This window comes from Sporothrix brasiliensis, assembly GCF_000820605.1.
Source record: "Sporothrix brasiliensis 5110 chromosome Unknown Cont21, whole genome shotgun sequence".
In the NCBI taxonomy this organism is placed as follows: Eukaryota; Fungi; Ascomycota; class Sordariomycetes; order Ophiostomatales; family Ophiostomataceae; genus Sporothrix; species Sporothrix brasiliensis.
Genome location: NW_024467140.1, coordinates 2,536,953 through 2,556,166, shown reverse-complemented (window position 1 = coordinate 2,556,166; position 19,214 = coordinate 2,536,953). Strand labels below are relative to the sequence as shown.

At 56.0% G+C, this 19,214-nt stretch overlaps 6 protein-coding genes across 6 annotated transcripts; 2 read left to right on the top strand and 4 right to left on the bottom strand.

The window, feature by feature from the left end:
• Positions 1-1,902: 1,902 nt before the first annotated feature.
• Positions 1,903-5,037, bottom strand: SPBR_04625 (uncharacterized protein; the record flags this gene model as incomplete). Its single annotated transcript, XM_040762902.1, has 2 exons — positions 1,903-4,319; positions 4,413-5,037. The coding sequence occupies 2 exons, from the start codon at positions 5,035-5,037 to the stop codon at positions 1,903-1,905; spliced, it is 3,042 nt and encodes a 1,013-aa protein (XP_040615767.1).
• Positions 5,038-8,008: 2,971 nt separating this feature from the next.
• Positions 8,009-8,541, bottom strand: SPBR_05363 (uncharacterized protein; the record flags this gene model as incomplete). Its single annotated transcript, XM_040763640.1, has 2 exons — positions 8,009-8,171; positions 8,306-8,541. 2 exons carry the CDS (start codon positions 8,539-8,541, stop codon positions 8,009-8,011), a joined length of 399 nt encoding a protein of 132 aa, XP_040615766.1.
• A 410-nt stretch (positions 8,542-8,951) lies between these two features.
• Positions 8,952-9,967, top strand: SPBR_05157 (ketoreductase; the record flags this gene model as incomplete). Its single annotated transcript, XM_040763434.1, has 3 exons — positions 8,952-9,008; positions 9,067-9,181; positions 9,255-9,967. The coding sequence occupies 3 exons, from the start codon at positions 8,952-8,954 to the stop codon at positions 9,965-9,967; spliced, it is 885 nt and encodes a 294-aa protein (XP_040615765.1).
• Positions 9,968-10,276: 309 nt separating this feature from the next.
• SPBR_04559 (uncharacterized protein) lies at positions 10,277-14,507 on the bottom strand (the record flags this gene model as incomplete). The annotated part of the gene is made up of 2 exons (XM_040762836.1): positions 10,277-13,979; positions 14,038-14,507. 2 exons carry the CDS (start codon positions 14,505-14,507, stop codon positions 10,277-10,279), a joined length of 4,173 nt encoding a protein of 1,390 aa, XP_040615764.1.
• Positions 14,508-16,156: 1,649 nt separating this feature from the next.
• On the bottom strand, positions 16,157-16,524 carry SPBR_05414 (uncharacterized protein; the record flags this gene model as incomplete). The annotated part of the gene is made up of 2 exons (XM_040763690.1): positions 16,157-16,171; positions 16,213-16,524. 2 exons carry the CDS (start codon positions 16,522-16,524, stop codon positions 16,157-16,159), a joined length of 327 nt encoding a protein of 108 aa, XP_040615763.1.
• A 1,114-nt stretch (positions 16,525-17,638) lies between these two features.
• Positions 17,639-18,601, top strand: SPBR_05177 (uncharacterized protein; the record flags this gene model as incomplete). Its single annotated transcript, XM_040763454.1, has 1 exon — positions 17,639-18,601. One exon carries the CDS (start codon positions 17,639-17,641, stop codon positions 18,599-18,601), a length of 963 nt encoding a protein of 320 aa, XP_040615762.1.
• Between the last annotated feature and the right edge of the window lie 613 nt (positions 18,602-19,214).

Genomic DNA, 19,214 nt, shown 5'->3' with positions numbered 1-19,214 from the left:
CACTAGCGGATATCGATATACACGACATGTGAACAAGAAAGAACAAGAACAAAATGGACGAGACATAAGGGGGAACGGTACTTCCGTGCAAACGTAAGCACATTAGACGTCAAACATCGTCGACGTGGAGTTTGTAGGGAGGAAGCTCGAGAGCGACCAAGCTTGGAGAAATCGGAGATGGACATTTGTTAATGTGAGGCGGAGACATGGCAGAGTAGACGAGGTGAAGAAGCGCCGACTTAAGCTTGCGATTGGCCCACTTGGCTTGCTAAACAAACACAAAAGGAACGCCTGGCGCTTCGGGAACCCTTACCCGGACGAGTGAGAATGAAAGGTCAGACGTCAGAGAGTTCGGAGTATTTGCAAAATCGCGTGCAAAGAGACTCCGAGCCCCCTGTCTCTGTCGAGTCATTGTTCTAGGTAGAATTCAGAAAGCTGAAAACAGAAAACAAAAAGAAAACAAAACTGAAGCACAGGACATCTTCAATATGTTATGGCCGGCATCTATCTTTTAACAATAGCTTCCATACTTTCACTACGACTTCTGATTGGTCCACACTCGTGAAAATCCATCGCGTACAGGCAAACATGGTCGTTTGATGATGTGAAAAGGCTTGTGTAGTTGTATTAACGAGACGAATGCAAGAATGTACATAGAAACTTGATAAACGGCGGACGTGTCTCTGGAGCCCGGCACGTGACATCTCGTGGTGGTGGGGAGGTGGCGCCCAACACAGCGTGTTGTGACCAGATTCCATAATTCCATCGCCTCTTTCGCTCTCTTTGTCGACACTTGATAGTTTGGCCTGTATGTTATTTCCGTGCATCACTATGGTCCTGTTCACCTTACTGACAGAGATAGCTCTACAATGGATGAGATGTTGTCCGTCGATTCGGGGGATGAAGACGCCCTCTACGGATACAGCGATCCGATGGGAGAGTCGTCTACGTCACCGTCATTGGTGCTGGCTTCCTCTCTGACAACGATCGCAACTATGGCCCGGCGGTGATTGCAAAGCTCAGCAAACTCAAGGAGTGGGATGACTCCTGGACGACCCTTCATATCAACATGGAGGCGGGAGAGATGCGATGCGAAACGGACAGGTCCTCTCCCCCGGCCATTCCGAAGGGGTTTCTGCTCGGGCAATACCAACTCTACGACATGGCCAGCTTGTCTCTTGTTCGGGAATGCAAGTCGCGCACCTCGGAGGTGTCGAATAACGCACAGACGTATTTTCTCAAGATCGCACGGTTTCCAGGCGAGATACAGTGGGTGATTCAGGAAATCCAAGCGTATCATCGCCTGGCAGCATGCTCTCTGGCTCCAAAGCTTGTTGGATACGTTTATGAGACAAGCCAGGATCGCGTTGTCGGCTTTTTAACAGAAAGGGCCGAGGGGCGCTTCCCAGGACTTGGCGATCTCGAGGATTGTGGGAAAGCGCTCGACCAGCTCCATCATTACCTTATTCATGGCGATCTTGTCAGATACAATATTATTATGACGTCTCAGGGGCCCAAGTTTATTGACTTTGAGAATTCAGTTCTTGTTGGCACGGAAAGATGGAGCACCAGTGCACGGGACGAAGAAAAACAGAATCTAAGAGCTAAACTAGCTGACGAGTCTGGAGCCGGCCGTCCTTGGTAACAAATTCGTCTCAATAGAGCCCCTTGGACGTCTGATGCATCGAACCCTCCGTACTGCCGCTACGCTTTAGGGCATCCAGCGCACGCATGAACAGACGACCTATCTTCCATTCTATCCAAGGGATTGCATCGGAGTCTGGGTACGTGCCGCTCAGCGACACTTATATTCATAGAACTAATGAACGTCAAGACGTAACACTATGTACGCAAAAAGTACGAGAAGAAAAAGACATCATAACATGTTGAAGTCGCCGTCCGTCAGCGAGGCCGATAAGGTAGATTGATGGAGAATTGTACGGGCTTGTCGTCCCAGGATGCGTCTGGGTTCCACAAGTCCTCGTCAAGAATCAAATCGTCGGGGATGGGTCGGCTTTCGAGGTGGTGAGCCGTGCCCGGTTCGTCAAGCCGATATGCAACGGGCGTTTTGCCATGCCCCAGAGCATGGACGGCATCCGCTCCGTGGATGCCGTTGCCCACAGTGATCTGGGCAAGCTGTTGTACCATGGCCACGTGACCCTTCTGGACGGCCAGTGTCAAAGCCGTGTCGCCGTACATGGTGGCCGCGTCGACATCGGCTCCCGCCTCGAGAAGCATCTGTGCAATGCGCAGCTGCCCATCCGCGGCGGCATACATGAGCGCCGACCGACCACTGGCGTCGACCGCATTGGCATCCGCGCCGGCCTGGAGAAGCTGGCGCACAATGGCCTCGCAGCCGTTCTCGGTGGCAATCGCCAGGGGCGTTGACTTTTGCAAATCTCGTGCGTCGAGCAGAACGCCGCGGGATGCCGTGGGTGCCGCGGGCCTGTGATCGGGACAAAGAAGCAGCTGCTCCACCACGTCGTCGAAGCCGTTGTTCGCCGCCCAGTGCAGGGCCGAGCGACCGTACATCTCGTCCGTCGCGCTGACGTCAATGCCTGGACAGGCCAGGAGGGCCCGCACGACGGCATCCAGGCCGCAAAAGGCCGCGGCCACCAGGACCCGGTCGGCGTCCAGGATGACATAATTCTGCTCGTACGTGGAGTAAATGTCCAGCCAGGTGACGGTGCGCTGCGGGCTCGGACCACAGAGACACAGCAAGGACAGCACGTCTGGGTCGTCGCCGCGCGCATCGGATTGGCGCACGTGGTCCGGCCAGTTGCACGCCGAATACTCCAAAAAGACGTAGTTGTCCGTGTAGTCGTCGTAGTCCGACACCGACAGCAGCTCGTCGCCACCCGGCGTGTCCTCGACAAACGTCTCAAAATGCAGGTGCCAGACGCAGATTGTGGCCAGGATGCGGTGAGACGCGCTCGGTACGAAGGACGCTTGCCACCGGGGGGCGCTGTTCTGCGCGTGGAAGGGTATCGGCTGGGGGGCCGCGGCTGCGTCGCTCCCGACAAGGAACGTCTTGGCGGTCTGGTGCAGAAGATACACCCTGCCGTCGACGACCGTCACAAACAGCCCACAGAGGTTCCGAATGTACTTGGGAAACCGGTCGGGGGGCACCATCCTGACATCGTCGTAGGACCTGTCTCGCTGTTCCAGGGCGAGAGCAAAGTTTACCTCGTCCAGTGTCAACGGACGAACGGCTGCGACGACAATGTGCAGCAGTCGTCTCGCCTTGGCAACGTCTTTTGGCTTGATCCTGGCGAGAATCTTCTCGTAGGCGTCGTCGACGTCGGTGGGGAGATGGCACAAGGCCATGTCTAGGTCCATGTCTTCGTCGAATTCCCGCTGAATCAAGTCCAGGGTGAGGTAGACCCAGAGATAGGTGCGGTGGGGGATCTGCAGCACCTTGTCGTGGAGGTGCTTTTTTTCGGCCGCGCTGAGATCGTGCTCGTGCGCAATGTCGTCCAATTTGGCTTGAATGTAAATGCCAATCTCGTTCTGGATCTTGGCCACCTCGTCGGGGCTCTCTCCACTCAAACGCACAAAAGACAAGTTCGGCTTGCTGTTGTATCGAAACTCCTGCTCAATGTTTCTGTACGGTCGGCTGGTGACCAAGAACTTGAGGACAACGTTGCTGTTGTGCGACAAAGGCCCCGCGTAAAAGTCACCCAGCGCCTTGGCAAGCGTCCTCTGGTCAGTGAGGTTGCATTCGTCGAATGCATCCAATACACACAGCACATGGAGAGGTGGGTGTGTGGTGTGGGCGTTGTTGGCCGGGTCCCGTTCCCGCTGGCCGCTGGACGCTTGCAACAGCGTCGTGATCAAGATGTCCCACAAGTCGTGAAAGGATTGTCGGTCGTACCCGCCGCCCGTCTCAAAACGGTCTAGAATTGTGTCGGTGAACAGGTCTTTTCGCTCCGTCAGCAGCTGATGAATGATGCAGCTGACGGCCTCTTTGGCCGACCTCTGGTCCGTAAAGTCGTCCTTGAAGAAAAAGTAGCAGACCGTTGTGGGCCCATTTGGAGGCACGACGTCACCGTTGGGATGTCGTTGTCGCATCAGCTCGTTGTCCACGAGATGTCTCGCCAGCACAGACTTTCCCGCACCCGGATCGGCCGACACCCATAGCATCGTTGATGCCGATGCATCGTTCCATTGCCGAAAGCTCTCGTGCTGGACAAACCACTCCAGTGTCCCTGGAACACGACAGGGATTTCGATCCTTTCGTTCCTTGTACGGCGTGGTGTGGAGAGTTTTGAGGATCTCGAGTTTTTTCTTCCTTGTCTCATCGTCCGTGTGGGGTGAACCTACACAAAAAAGAAAAAAGTGTGAGTTGAGAACTCTACTTGATTCATATATAGGTGTTATATATATAGCGTGGAATCCCTAGTCATCCTTACCGAAGTACATCCTCTCCGCATTATACATGCGCCCCGCCCCCGTATTGTTGTTCTGCTGTCCGCCCTGGTTGTTGTATTGGTAGCCAGTGCCGCCGCTGGCAATGTGTTGCGTCCCGCCGAGTGACTCCGCGTCCGGAATGGACGGCTCCACGTCGGCCAGCTGCGTGATGGCGGCGTGCCACTGGGCTTGGAAGGCCCTGTCGTCAAAGGCAATGGGTCGAATCAACAAGTCCAAGTCCTCCAATATGCCCTTCATCAACGTCTCCACCTTCTGTCCCGTTCGCAGCGGCAGCGCCAGGGTGTGCCACTTTTTGAGCAGCGTGTCCCACGTTTTGTCGTCCGACCTGGTCTCGTACGCGGCCAGTTTCAAAAAGACATCGTTCAGTGTTGCGGCGTTCTTTTGGCAGCGGGACAAAATCGGCTGGGCGCCCTCCTTCGCGCTGTTGTCGATTGAATGTTCGAAAAAGCCATGGGCCTTGACCAAAGCGACTTGGACAATGGGAAGGCTCTCTTGGACGGCGTTGAACGCCTTTGGGAGTCCTTGGAGTTTTTTGATTGTGTTGTAGGTTGCAGCGATGCTCTGTATGATGGATATGGTGGATGCAATGGCTGAGAGGGGATCCATGGTGTGGAAATCTCGTGGAACGTTGGTTTTCGCTTGGTCGTCTCTGATAGAATGAAACAACGTACTATGAGGGGGCGGCGTCTTGAACAACACGTTATATAAATGTATAAGAGATGGTAAATGAGGCAAGAAAAATTGCAGTAAGCAGAGAAAGGCTCGTGAGTGGTGTAAGAATGGCCATGACTGACATCTAGACAAGAACAAAGCAACGGACAGACTGGGAGGAACTGCGGGTCAAATACAGGGAATTCCGTGCTCACGTACTTGAGACCCTCTCGTTGCCTCTGCCCCGTGTCCATCTGTGATGACCTGGTATTGCGTTCGTGCATGATACCAAGCCTTGCTGGGAATGCGGCCATCCCGAGCAGAGTGCGTGCGTCTCGCTTCATGAAAAATAGAACTGGACTGGACAAGGGACAAGGGAGAGAGAGAAAGTGCAGCACGTTAAACGTCGTTTTTTGGTGTTTCTGACACCATACCTATGAGCAAACCCCCGTGCCCAATGATACTCGTCGATGTACAGCGCAGAGCACCGCAATGTCGTATATGCCATGCAGAGAGACAATCTGCAACGACGGGAAAGATACCCTTGTTTTCGAAAGCACCACGGCGGTTCGTCGACGGTAAAAATGCCGGGTGCATGCGGGTCGTTATTTGCGAAACGTCTGGTGACTGGAGGAGTGTATGGCCGCAAATCACAGTGACGGAATAGCCGCTCACCATTGGCAGATCAACGTTGGGGGCTGTGACGACGTGCAGCAAGGTCGCATTTTATTACGCCCGTTGCTGGATCGTGCCGTTGCGCCGCCGCGATGCGTAAATTAGAAGGAGGCCCCTAAAAAAAAAAAAAAAAAAAAAAAAAAAAAAAAAGGAAGGGCAGTGCCTGCTGCATTGCCATGGACTGCGGCCATGGGCGCAGCTTCGGCAACCGTGATGGCTGCGACGATATGGACCTCGACCCAGAATGCTGTCCTGGCCGAGACAATAGCTGTCCGAGAACGATACTGGGTTTCTATGACAAAGAACAAAAATCAAAAAAGACAATGGCTTTGTCCTCCACGGGGTTGCATTCATTGTCATGGAGTGCCGACGTATGGCCGGGTGTGGCGTCCTCTGCACCTGTGAGGAGCGTCCTGGGTGTGCCCCGTACATAGAATTGATGCCCAACGTCACTGAGAAACAAAACATGTTGCATCTAGAATAGGTTCGTAACGAGATAGAGGGCCAGACGCAGCCCTGCCAAGAGAATTTCACATTGTATTTAGTCAGTGTGTCGAGACAAAATAGGGTCCTATGACACAGCTTGTGATATTTAGTGACAAAAACACCTAACCGCCGTTGTCTGATCCGTACAATGAGCCTTCGTGATAAATAATGAACCATCGTCAATTGTCAGATTATGGCCATAGGGGGTCTATGGGCCATGTACATTCTCACCCCTGAATATGAGGTCCTTTTGACACCCAGTATGCCTATTAGGACTCACAGAATCATGTCTTCCTCAGTTCCTACAGATACGGTCATAAAATGCTGCATCGTCGCTTTCTCAAATCTTAACTTCAAGTGCCTATTTGCAGCGTCAAATTATTATGTCGACAGATCGACCTCCCTTCACATCGATCGGGCGTCCGCCTACAATCTCGATTCATAAACTCCCCGGGCAGAGTCAGCAACGTTTCACGAGTCGAACGAGTCGTCTTGCAAAATCACTGCCATTATAGATTGGCGGCAGTCGGGCTGGTATCCGGACTACTGGGAGTTTTACAAAGCGTCATATACGGCCAATGTCCACGGCGAATGGCTGGATGTTTATATACCTCTATTTCTAGATGAACCAAGCTGCGTGGACACGTGGGACTCTATTGCTAGGACATTTGGATACTAAAGACGGCTTATAGAAACACAAAACATGTAATGCAATGCTGATATGAAGATGAAATGATCTGAAGATATAGAAATACGTTTGGCCGACAGGACCAACACGATAAAGGCGACCCTAGCGATCCCCATGAAACGTTGTCTTAGGTAACTGCTCGACAGTGGCTGTGGAACTGGCTCAAAGGTTTCTGCCGGTAGCAAATCCAAAAAGCCTCTGCCGTTTCTTTAAACGAAAATGAGAAATACTGGGATTAAATATGTCATCCTATTAACTAAATTGCCTGCTGTGCGTACCACCTTCCCAGGTTTGATTCCATACGTCTAAAATGAACGAATCGACACAAGAGAATGGAGGGAAGAAAAACAAAACATAGTCAATGGGATATTGTCTGGAATGAGAAAGCAGCTTGACGACTCTCAGGAAATATATACACATACCAAGGCAGGTGTGCACCTGCCAGGAATCCAATTTTGTTTTCGTAAACTCGAACAAAATCGCGATGTCTGAGAGCAAAGCAAGACTAAAAAAAAGGGAGGAGAACAAAAACGAGCCACACAGTAAAAGGCAGCAACCGCTAGATGAAGCCATCCACCCTGATCCATAACGGAAACCAGCCATACCAAAATATGGCGGATGATTGATACGTTGTGTACGTCTTAAGTGAGAGAGTCGTAGCGGGTGGAACGGGTGTGTTGATTTCCACACTTGCCATTCTTAGATTCGTTGCGTCGATTAAAAAACAGTGACCAAAAGCCTGACCAAGACGGTCCCCTACAAAGGAAGAGAAAAAGAGGGCAGTGCCCGCTGCATTGACTGCGGATATTGGCGCACGTGCGGCAACAGTGCACAATCTCCGTAGAGCCCATCATAACGTATAGGACCAAACCAGGTCAAAGAATCCCCCTATCAAAGTGCCTTTGTAATGCAATGCCAGTTCCACAATTCCTGCCAAAGCATCGCAATCCAAGGAAACTCGTTCGGATAGGGATCCAAGGCTTGTGCTAGGCAACGATGGAAATCCGTCGTCCAGCCGCCGCAAAAGACATGGGCCATGGCGTACTCCTAATACTCCGGATACCAGCCTGCCGCCTCCTAGTCGATGATGGTGAGGGTACCGTCCGGCCGCAAGATGAGGTTCATTGTTTGCAGGTCGTTGTGCGAAAACACGGGCCGGTGGCCGTGGAAGACCAGGGACAATGTGTGCCGATAGAAGGCGGCCTTCTCGGGCGGCCCGTTGTTATACAGAAATCCATAGCTGCGCGAAGCTGTTGGCCAATCGACGTCTTCGTCTCCGGCGAAAGAGAGGTCCAGACAGATGCCAGCGTTTCGCCCTCCACGTATTCCATAACGATGTGGTTCATTTTGCTGGGCCGTGTACACCGCATACACCTTTGGAACCGAAACGGCGGAGGGCGCAGCGGCTCAACAAAACGAAGGGTCTGCCCTTCGATCAGGCTGACGTCGGGACCATACTTGACAACGTAATGCGTCCCGACGCGGACGACGCGGCTGCATACCGTGTCCGCGTAGCAGACCTCGGCGGCTACGATGGCCTCGTGCGAAGGCAGCGGCTCTGGTAGCTTGTCCGCAGGCGCGAAGTACGGGAGTCCGGGAGGGTTGTCCATTTGTGATGCATTTTGAGGCTTGGTTGTGCCGTCTCCGAAACAACACCATTGGCTGTGATGACGGTCCAATCAATGCGAACGATGAGCGATTGAACGGCGCCGAGTTCGGCCCACTAATGCAGGGCCGAACCGAACAGAGCACACGCCACTGCGATTGCGAGCTGGGTGCGAGCGAAGCTGTATGGTCGGTGCAAGGTCGGTGGAAGGTGTCGTCATTCGCTCGCCATTCCACAACCACCGCCCGTCTGCGACGAATCGCGTATGGATAAAAGCAGCTTGCCGGTCCTCCCCCAGCTGCTTGTACGTCTCTGCTCATGGCATATTCCATTTTGGTCCATCTCTTACTACGTCCTTTGGTATCACCAGTCAAGCGAACGGTATAAAGCGAATTCCTGGGAATACTGGCAAACATGGCGCCGTCGCCTTTCCCGTCCGTCAAATTGAACGATGGCCATGAAATTCCTCTTGTGCGTGCTCCCTCGTTGTTCGTGTTTGTGGTCGCGCGCGCTAATCAAACGCACCCAGGTCGGATTCGGCGTCGGTACGAAGCTGTCGGGGCGCAACAACGAGAGCGAGGCGATTGTTCGCTACACAAAGACTGCCATTGAGGCTGGATTCTACCACCTAGACGGCGCTGAAGGTAAACGAAGCGATGAGAGACCCACCATCTACATAAAAAGAAAACACGAAGAGGACTGACCGCCTGCGCACAGCCTACCAGAACGAGGAAGAGCTCGGGGCCGCCATCCGCGCCAGCGGCGTGCCGCGCGACGCCATTTTCGTCACGACCAAGACGCTCGTGCACGACGACGAGCCCCTCGCGGTGACGCTGGACCGCTCGCTGGCCAAGCTCGGCCTGGACTACGTCGACCTCTACCTGATCCACAACCCGCGCTTCGCCCAGACGCCCGCGGACCACCAGACGCGCTGGGCCGAGCTGGAGGCCGCGCAGGCCGCCGGCAAAGTCCGGTCGATTGGCGTCAGCAACTATCTGCAGGAGCACCTCGAGGCGCTCCTGGCCACCGCCAAGGTCGTGCCCGCCGTCAACCAGATCGAGCACCACCCGTACTTGCAGCGGCCCGACCTCGTGGCCTTTAGCCGCCAGCACGGCATCACGGTGACGGCGTACGGCCCGCTGGTGCCGCTGACCAAGGGCGCGCCGGGCCCGCTCGACGCCGTCTACCCGGCGCTGGCCGCCAAGTACGGCGTCACCACGACGGAGATTGCGCTGCGCTGGACCATCCAGCTGGGCCTCGTGCCCATCACGACGAGCACCAACGCCGACCGGCTGACGAGCATCGCCTCCACCGTACCCGGCCTTGTGCTCAGCGACGAGGACGTGGCCGAGATCACGACAGTGGGCAAGAAGAAGGAGTTTCGCGGCTACGGCAACCGGCGTGTAGCGGATGTTCCTGCGAAGGCGTAAGGCGGGTTGGTCCTTCTGCGCCACACGATCCAAGCACCTGTCTCCGTAAGCGGAATTTGATATGGAAAATGGAAAAGCAAAAGCTACAAGTTCAATTTGCCACATGACTAGTTGCTATCCTAGCACAAATCAAAATAATAAACTGCACATGTATCCACTTACTGGTCGTGATCCTGTCATGACTTTTGCAAAGCAAATTGGTATCAATTTATCATCTCTGGCAAGGCTATTCAATGTCCCCCAGCTCCAGTATCCTACTCATTATCGTAACCAATGTATATCCCATGTCCTAGACCAAATAACCTTCCCCTACTCCGTCTTCCCCTTGCCCTTCTCGCCGGCCGCCTCCTCGTCCGCCGCCGCCTCGTCCAGGCTCTCGTGGCTCGCGTCCATCCGGAAGCTAAAGTCCACCACCCCCACCAGCCCGCTCACCGCCTGGATCATGCCCTCCAGGTCGTCGCACACCAGCGTGCTGCACACCTGCAGCACCGCAAACTCCGTGTAGCCGTGCTCGTCCATGTTGCGCGCGTCCAGCACACGGCCCAGGTGCGCCGCCGCGCCCGTCGTCATCCGCGTCAGCTCCGGCATCCCCGTCACCGTGCTGACGGCATTGTCCGTCACCTCGCGCCACAGCGCCGGCCGGTCGCGGCTGCTGGCCGCCGTGCTGCGCCGGTGCCGGCGGGGCAGTTCGGTCTCGACCGCCTCGTCCTCCGTCTGCCGCTCGTACATGCCGCCGCCGCCACTGTCGACGACCGCCGAGCTTCCTGCCTCGGGCCGCCAGCTCTGTTTGCCCCAGACGCTGTTCCGTCGCCGCACAGGCGGCTGCTTGCCGCTGCCGGGCGCGCCCCCGCTCGCCGAGGTCCCCGTCGCCGTTGCGCGGCTCGCCGAGCTGGCACGCCTCTGGGGCCCGTCGCTTCCGCCGCTCGCCGGCGTCGATTTTTTCAGCGTCAGCAGGCGCCGCGTCAGCTCGTACGGCCGTGGCAGCGGAATGTACGGCGGCAGCGACTGGCCCGACAGCAGCGCGTTGGACAGCAGCGCCAGCGTCGACAGGATCGTGTAGTGCGTCGGGCCGATGCTCCGGATCAGCTCCGACAGCGCCGTGAGCCATGCGTCGTCGACCAGCCCAGGCACGTGGCGCGGCCGCCAGGTGACCGTGTACGAGATGAGCGTCAGGTAGTTGAGGATGCGGCCGGACCGCAGGATGATGTCTTCGTAGGCGGCCCGCGGGAAGGCGCCGCCAATCGACGGCTCCCACTTCTGCCACGACGAGTGCTGCTGCAGCGACGGCAGCAGCAGCATGAGCTTGCTGAACAGCTTCTGGCGGACCTTGAGCAGCCGGTGCGCCGGCGTGCCGGGCACGTCCGGGTTGCCGCCCGTCTCGTGCATCGTCGACTTGAGCGTCTCGTTGATGACGCTAAAGTAGTTGGCCAGCAGGTAGAGCGTCGCGCTCAGGTCCCGCCGCAGCCACGCCCGGTCCGTCGTCGGCTTCGGGAAGATGGTCCAGAAGAAGGCCACAAGGCTGCCGCCCGCCACCGTGCCCAGCCGGTACGGCGCCAGCTCGTACACCGGGTAGAACCGCTGGCCCGTCGACTCCGCCTTGGCCAGCCCAATCTTGCGCACCTGCAGCTCGTACCCGATGATCAGCACCTGCGTGATGATGGTGATCATGCTGGCCGCGATGAAGCGCGGGTACTTTAGGAAGAAGTAGTACTCGCAGAAAATAAACAGCCACAGAAACACAATGATGCCCGGCGTGCGCTGGTCGACAATGTACCAGATGACAAACGAAAACACCATCGCCAGCGCGCTGCCGCCCACGCGACAGAAAAAGCCAAAGATGGACTGGCCCGACGTCTGCGACATGCCAATCGCAATGATGATCATGGCCCACACCAGCCGCTGCTCCTGGAAGAAGTGCTGCGACACCCGCAGGTAGCACACAATCGCCACGGTCATCGTCGCGCATGCCACCCGCAGCCCAAACGCCGACTCCGCCGACCCCAGGAACCGCGACACCAGCCGCAGGCCGTTGCCAAAGTGCTGCCACGCGTTGGCCGGCGGCAGGTGCTCCGGGTCCTTTTTCGTGTTGAAGCCGTCGCCCATAAAGACGACGTTGAAGTTCGGCTTGAGCACGTCCTCCGACGTCTCCTCGCTCGCCGTGTCCTTGTCGTTGAACACGCTGATCGCCCACTTGCGGATGCGCCGCAGTGTCGGGAACAGGAACCGCGTCTTGTCCATGGTGCCGTCGGCCACCTTTTTGTCGGCATAGTCCACAAAGTCCTGCACAGCCTCGCCCGTCGCAATCATCAGCTGCTCCATGTACAGGAGGACGTACAGCTGCGACTGGCGCTGCTCCTGCGCAACAAACACGGGGTCGATGCCGCCGGACCCGTCCTTGGCGAGCGGCGGCACGGTGCCGTCCATGAGGCCGCGCTCCTTGGCCCAGATGCGCAAGATCTCGCTGCGCATTTTGTAAAAGTTTTTGATCTTGTGGCTGATAATGTCGGCAAACCCCTCGTCGCCGGGCTTGACCACGCCCGCAGTGGCGGCTTCGACGTCGGCGTCAGCGTCGGCAGCAGGAGGAGGAGTCGGACCTGGCCCAGGCACAGGCGCAGGTTCAGGGACAGGTGCAGGCGCAGAAATAGGAGCCTCGGGAGCCGCGTCGTCCTTGGGGCTGTCGCTGCCTTTGACGCTCGATTCGTTGGAACCAGAGGGCGACACAGCCGCATCGCCACCCTTGACCCCATTGGCCTTGTCTGCTGCCTTGCGTGCTTTCTCGGCCTTCCGCCGCTTGCACGCCTCCCTGTCCACGGCCTTTTGCTCCTTGGTCTTGGGCAGCAGACCCAGTTGGAGTCCCGCATGCTCTAGTCCCTCGTCAATGGCCTCCGCCAGCAGGGCAAAGGGCTCGTGCAACTGCTTCATGACCTCGTTCCAGACGCGCCGCTCCTTCGCCTTGGCCAGCGCGTCGTCCGAGTTCATGTCTTCGTCTGCCGCGTTCCACCCGCGGTGCTCGGCCGTGCGCCGAAAGATGTCCATAATCGTGCTCATGCCGGTGACGGGGATGGAGATGCTGCGCATCAACTTGACAATCTCGCCCAGGTCGTGTGCCGTCAGCTTGCCAAAGGCGGCGTCCCGCTTGGCGAAGCGCACCTCCAGCTGCATCTTGCCCGCGAGCTCGCGCATGGCCGTGATGGTGGCGCGCAGCGCCTGGGCGGCCTGTTCCTCCTTTGTCAGGGGCGGCGGCACGTGGGCGGGCTTGGTCGCGTGGTGCAGCCACTTGCGGCGCAGCTTCTCTTGCTTCTGCTCGTTCTCCTTGGCCGGGCCCAGTTCGCCCACGGCGGTCTCGACGGTGACGAGCGCATACATGTCCTCGCGCTCGAGGCCGCGCAGGTAGGCGCCCTGCAGGACCACGGCCTTGCGCAGCAGCCCAATCGCACCGGCGGTCTGGGCCATCAAGATCTTGCGGCTCGAGATGGGGAAGACGAAGAGGGACACGCCGGCCGACAGCGCCATGGCCGTCAGCATGGCCGTGTAAATCTGTTTCACGAGGGCCATGGCCTGCGTCATGTTGATGAGCAACGGGCCCGTGGTGCAGCAGACGTTGATGAGAATCGAAAAGACAATGGACGGCAGGTTCATGGAGGGCAGCTTGGCGCGGATCATGTTGATGAGCCAGATGGCAAAGACGAGCCAGATGGCGCAGACGGCCGACTGGCTCGAGTTGTAGGGCGGCCGGCCGGTGGCCTGGTAGGCGGCGAGTTCTTCGGGCGTCAAGGGACCCGAGGTGTGGGCGCGGGCCTGGATGCCCGAGTAGAGGACGAGCAGGGCCAGGGCGGCGCCGAGGCTGACGGACAGGAGGTTCAGCGTCAGGGTCTGGAGGAACTTGCCACGCGGCATGACGGCGACGGTCATGACGCTGACAATGGGCACAAGATACCCAAGGGTGCTGTAGGTGTCGGCGAAGGCGGTGGACTGGAACATGGCGATGCCGATGACCGGGGGCAGAGAGCCTCTGTCGAGAGTCAGTAACTGTCCATAGCAAAGAAGCACATCAACGACGGGAAACCCACTTGAACATCAGCACCAGCGTCGTCGTATCGAGGCCCAGTCGTTCCAAAATGGACTTTTTCGGCGGCGCCATGGCCGCCTCCTCTTCTTCGGTATTGGGCGCCAGCTCGTCCGGCGCGGTCGCGGCCGTAGCAGCCGTAGCTGCCGAGGCTGCCGTGGCTGCTGTGGGCATGCGTTTTACCGTGTTCGGGGCAGCATCTTCGGTGTCGGCGGAGCTAGCATCGCCGCCAGCACGGCCACTGGGTCCTGTGCCGGTACGTGCCCGGGCACCAGACGCTGCAGCCAGCGGCTCGTAGACCGGCTCGCGATTGCCATTGCCGCCGGCGTTGCTATTGTCGGATCTGTCGGAACTGTCGGAACTACTGCTGCTAGCAATGCTGTTGCGCCGGCTGTTGTTTCGACTCGTCTCGTTGGCAGCCTCTTCAATCACCATGTCGGCGCGCAGGCCGAGCGGCTTTCCCCTCGCAGCCATGGCAGCCGGCCGGTAAGTGTTGGCTGGCTGATTTGTATGTCGATTGCGGCCGTCTCATTCGCGATGCGATGCATTGCTTGGACAGATTCGAAAGACTGTCAACAAGCAGCAATTGGCTGTCAATTGACGTAACTGTGCGTCGTACTCTTGCACACAAACAACAGAGGGGATTTCGAGGTCTTTGGGTATGGAAGTCGCCTTGTGATCCCGAGCGCACCGTGCACGTCAAGCTCAGTCGGTGTGGCAAAGAATAAAAACAAAAAGAGAGTAACGAGCCCTGCGCCGAAATTGGCGGCGGGGCCTATAAGTGCGCCTCGGTGCAGCGTGTGCTCGTGCGGAGCGCCGCTTGTGGAAGGAGGGGATGAGCCAGGCCGCGGCAGGTCCAACGAACCACTACTTTACTGGGGACTTACGCCGCAATTGTATCTGGGCTGAAGACCTATAAGGGAAAACGAAATCTTGGGAAGGTGATGCCCAAAACCGAAGGCAATTAATTCGACGAAAGAAGGAGCAATCGTCGAGTAGACAAGAACATGAAAGAGACAACGAATAGGAAAACAGAAGGAGCGGAAAGGGTCAAAGCGATCCACGAGGGGAAAGAACGGCCCAAGTCGGGAGGTTTCTCGCAAAATGACGCGACATAGGGACCGCACAGCGCCGAGCGTGCCCGCGACACGTGTCTTGAGACTTACAGCGGGTGATTCTCCAGCGAGTGCCGACAACCGTTGTTTCCCCTCTCTTGACACTGTAGCCAGTTCGCGGGCTCCATCTAAGATACCGCGCTTCGCTAACGCGACAGGGGCAGTCCCTGTTTTTGCTCTTCTGCTTTCTGTGTTGGGAAGGTCCCAACGAGCACTACATCGAACAAGATCTTATAGGGCATTCCCACTGCATAAGATCCAAACGAAAGTAAAGTTCCCCAATTCTGGCATGCCACGATTCAACAGCCCGCTATCAAATGCCATAGAACATCTTATGTCTTCAATAGGAAGCACGGCAGAGAACCAGCCTGGCTGCTACTGGCGGATGACTTAGTTTGTCCCGTGTTGTGGTGGCCAATGCTGCGCAGCGTTGCATCGGAAGGATGTCAGGTCTGGCTCGCATGCCTTGAACCAGTTTGGTGGTTCAGCTGAGTCTTACTCTTAATTTACGTCGTTGATGGTAGTTGTTCTTGTCTGCTGTGCAGCGACTGCGACCTTCTTCCTGTTCGTTTCTAACATTCTCTACGAAATCATTGCCTTATAACATATGTTACCAAACATTACATCTTAAAAAATTAAAACATAAAGTAACAAGTCAAGTGAGGACATAAGACAGCAACGTAAGCGAAGATGCAGTGTAAAACAAGCTACAGAGCTATTGGGGTCTCCACGCCTTGGAACGAACGGAATCACATAGCTGCATTCCCGTCTTGCTGTAAGTAAGAGGACGGAATATGGCGTTAATTCAAACGCTTAACACGAACACTTGATGTTCTTCCCGCAGATGGGCCCGAATCGATCACCATAACAGAGTACACCCGCCACATCGTAGAGAAAAGCATCTAGCCAGGTTAGAGGCAGTTGTCCGGGATGAAGGGGAGGAAGAAGGAACGAAAGCAAGGTCTAGCCAACATACCTAAACCAAGACCTGCCGCTCCCGCGGGACAGTCACAGGACAACGTGCTGCCCGCGAGGGAGCAATTGCCGCAAGGATGGTTGCTCACGGAGAAGTTGCCACTGTCCGTTAGTGGTCTCTTCATAAGCTGTCTTGCGCAGTGCAGGGGCGTGGCAACATACTTCTTTTGATAAATTATGTATGGTGCCTGGTAGCCCAGGATCTTGTTGAGGTCAAACTCGCTCCAGACGTAGTGCGAATCACTAGGTTCTCCGTTCATGGTACACCGAGTCACCAGAATATTGGCGTCGTTCTTGTCGAGATACACGTCTGAGCACAAAGAGGTGAACTCTGCCGTGGACAGAGTGACGTGAAGTAGGACGCCGATGGCAGCGGCGATTCTCATGAAAATCACGGACATGGTGGTAACTATGTGTTGGTTCCTTTTGCCAAAGTTCGTTTATGGAGATTCGGGCAGAGGGATGGGTGGACAGTCATGGACTTCTTCAGAGTAGCTAAGAAAACGCGATTTTGGAGGAAGACAAGAGAGGGCCTCGATTTATACGGCTACCAGAGAAGTCGTCTGTAGCAGAGAGCAGTGAACAACGTAGTGACGAACACGTCAGCCAGCTCGACACAGTGACTGCGTGGTAAATCGGTAAGACAAGATGAGGTCGAAGCCAGGGGGAGGGCAGTTGTCTGGAGATGCACGACGTGTTTTAGACTTTCGGATGAGGTGTAACGGTGCTACAAGCATGACCATTGTCGTACAGATGTGTCTAATTCCATTAGACAATAAATGCCCGGCCATGCAAGAGCATATACGTTTTCACGGGTCTTGTGATATGTCACCAAGAATCAACATGAATGCAGTCTTGGCTGGTCTCTCTGCATGTCACCATCCTAACATGAGTGAGCCTATGACAATGAGTAGGCCTATGGTAATGGAAACTATTGCAATACATTCAATATATATTTCACTACCAATATGTCTCGCATTTTGGTGTAATTCTTTTGGTTAAGCATCCTTTTATTTGTGGGCTATGAAATTTAAAGTACGAAAAAAAAAAAAAAAAAAAAAAAAAAAAAAATAAACATCTAAATACAAGAGGGCAATATGTTAAGGAACGAATAATTAGAAATAACATGCGAAAATAAAAACTCAACCAAAATGCAGAAATGGAACGCATTGGTACGTGTTGTCACTGTGGTACAAGTAGCCGTATGGCGCCTGCAAGCGCTAAAGCACGATTCGTCGATTTGTGCAGCCTACCAACCCAAGTCCCAGCCACCAACAAAGACGGTCAACTACGAAATACACAACGCCGGTTCCGGCAAGGACACAATACGAAGTCCACCAAAGAGAATGCTACGAGACCTCCATGTACTGCATTTGCGACAATGACGACTGCCACGAACCATCTCCCTCCTCTCTGTGCTGAAGTTGACGCCGGGGTGAAGCTTGAACGACAGCATCCATGCGTTGAACCCTACTGACGCCAAACGACGGCTCTCTCCTCCCTCCCTCTACTGCGATGCAAGACAACGAGGTGGTCGTCCACCCGCGGACGCCCATGCCGCACGGCTACACCTTTGTGCCTAAGGGCAATGTGTATGTGACGGCCAACTGCCGCCGCCAGACGCATGCTGCCGCCAAGACGGTGTATGTGGTCGCGCGCGACAAGAACGTGCTGGGCATTCGCTGTCCCACGGGCGTGGTCGACGCCGTCCGCGCTGCCGAGAAGGCCACGCGGGCCGCTCGCCAGGTCGCCACGGCCAAGCGCGATGCTGCCCTGGCCGCGACGTTTCGGGCGGCCCTGCTGGCAGCCTACCCGGCGCTGCCTCCGGGGACCACGGCCGACGAGATTGTGCAGCATGCCATGACGAAGCACGCCGGACGCGTCGCGCGGACAAGCACACGGGACGAGGCGGCGCGGGTGCGACTGGCGGTGCGGGCGCACATCCGGCACCGGTGGACAGACTACGAGACGATGTTGCGGGAGGCGGGGGCGACCGGGGGCAGACAAGAGAGACGGAAACGAAGCGGAAGAGGAAGAAAGCGCGACGGCAAGCTGCAGCGACGCCGACGCGCGGAAGCACGTGCGCAAACAGTCGGGCGAGTCAATGCCATTGAGCGAGAATGGGCGGGCAGGTCGCGAAATGGTCCAATCGACAGCAGTGAAGGGAGCGTGGACGACGAGGTTAGCAGGAGTCAATACAGCGAGGAGGGCGAGAGCGACGACAGTGAGGAAATTGAGGAGAATGAGGAGAATGAAGACGAGGACGACGTGGACGAAGACGTGCAGACCGCAACGGCCAAAACGTGTGGTCGACGAAGCGCTCGAAGAGAACGGAACACGTCGGAAAAGGCTCCAGCTCAAACGAGTAATGCTGGCATGGTGGGAGCTCGCGTTGCGCGACGGAAGCTTCAAAAGTTTGAGAAGCGTAAAGCGGAAGACAGCCACTGGTGGCAATCAGGAGACGGCCATTATAATTGACAGCGACAGCGATTGAATTCCGTAGCGGAAGGACGTGATTCAGAGTTACGATAGCTTGTATACATTACACTTTAAGTCTTTTGACGTTCTGTCGCTGCTGTTATCGCCACGTCTTCCCTCGTCACATTCTTCCTCGCAACTCTGCATCAAGCAGCGTATACAATGAAAAAAAGAGGGATAAAGCAAAAATTACGCCCGGGTCGGCCCCGAAGGACAAACCAAGACGGGTAGCGCCACGGTGTGCAATGCAGGCTTCCCACCCTATGGCCAGGTCTTCTTGATCACCCGACACATCGAACAAGGTAAGTATGAAGAAAAAAAAGAAGAGAAAAGAAAAAATTTAGAAAGGAGAAGGTGGCTGCCGCGTCTTAAATAGTCCAGGCACCGAGTGGCAAGTGGAGCCTGTTGGGCCATTTTGGGGGAAGGAGCGAATGGGAAATGAGCATGGTCCGTGCGAGTGTGCAAAAAATGGTGCGCGTTGACTTTGCCCCCGTTTACTGCCGCTGCTGACCGCCCAGTCGCCCAGCGTTCCTTCTGCTTGGGCTATTGTTGACAGAGAACAGACCTGAAAGTGGAGACGTAAGGTGGACTCCACTTAAGCATGCTGGGCGAG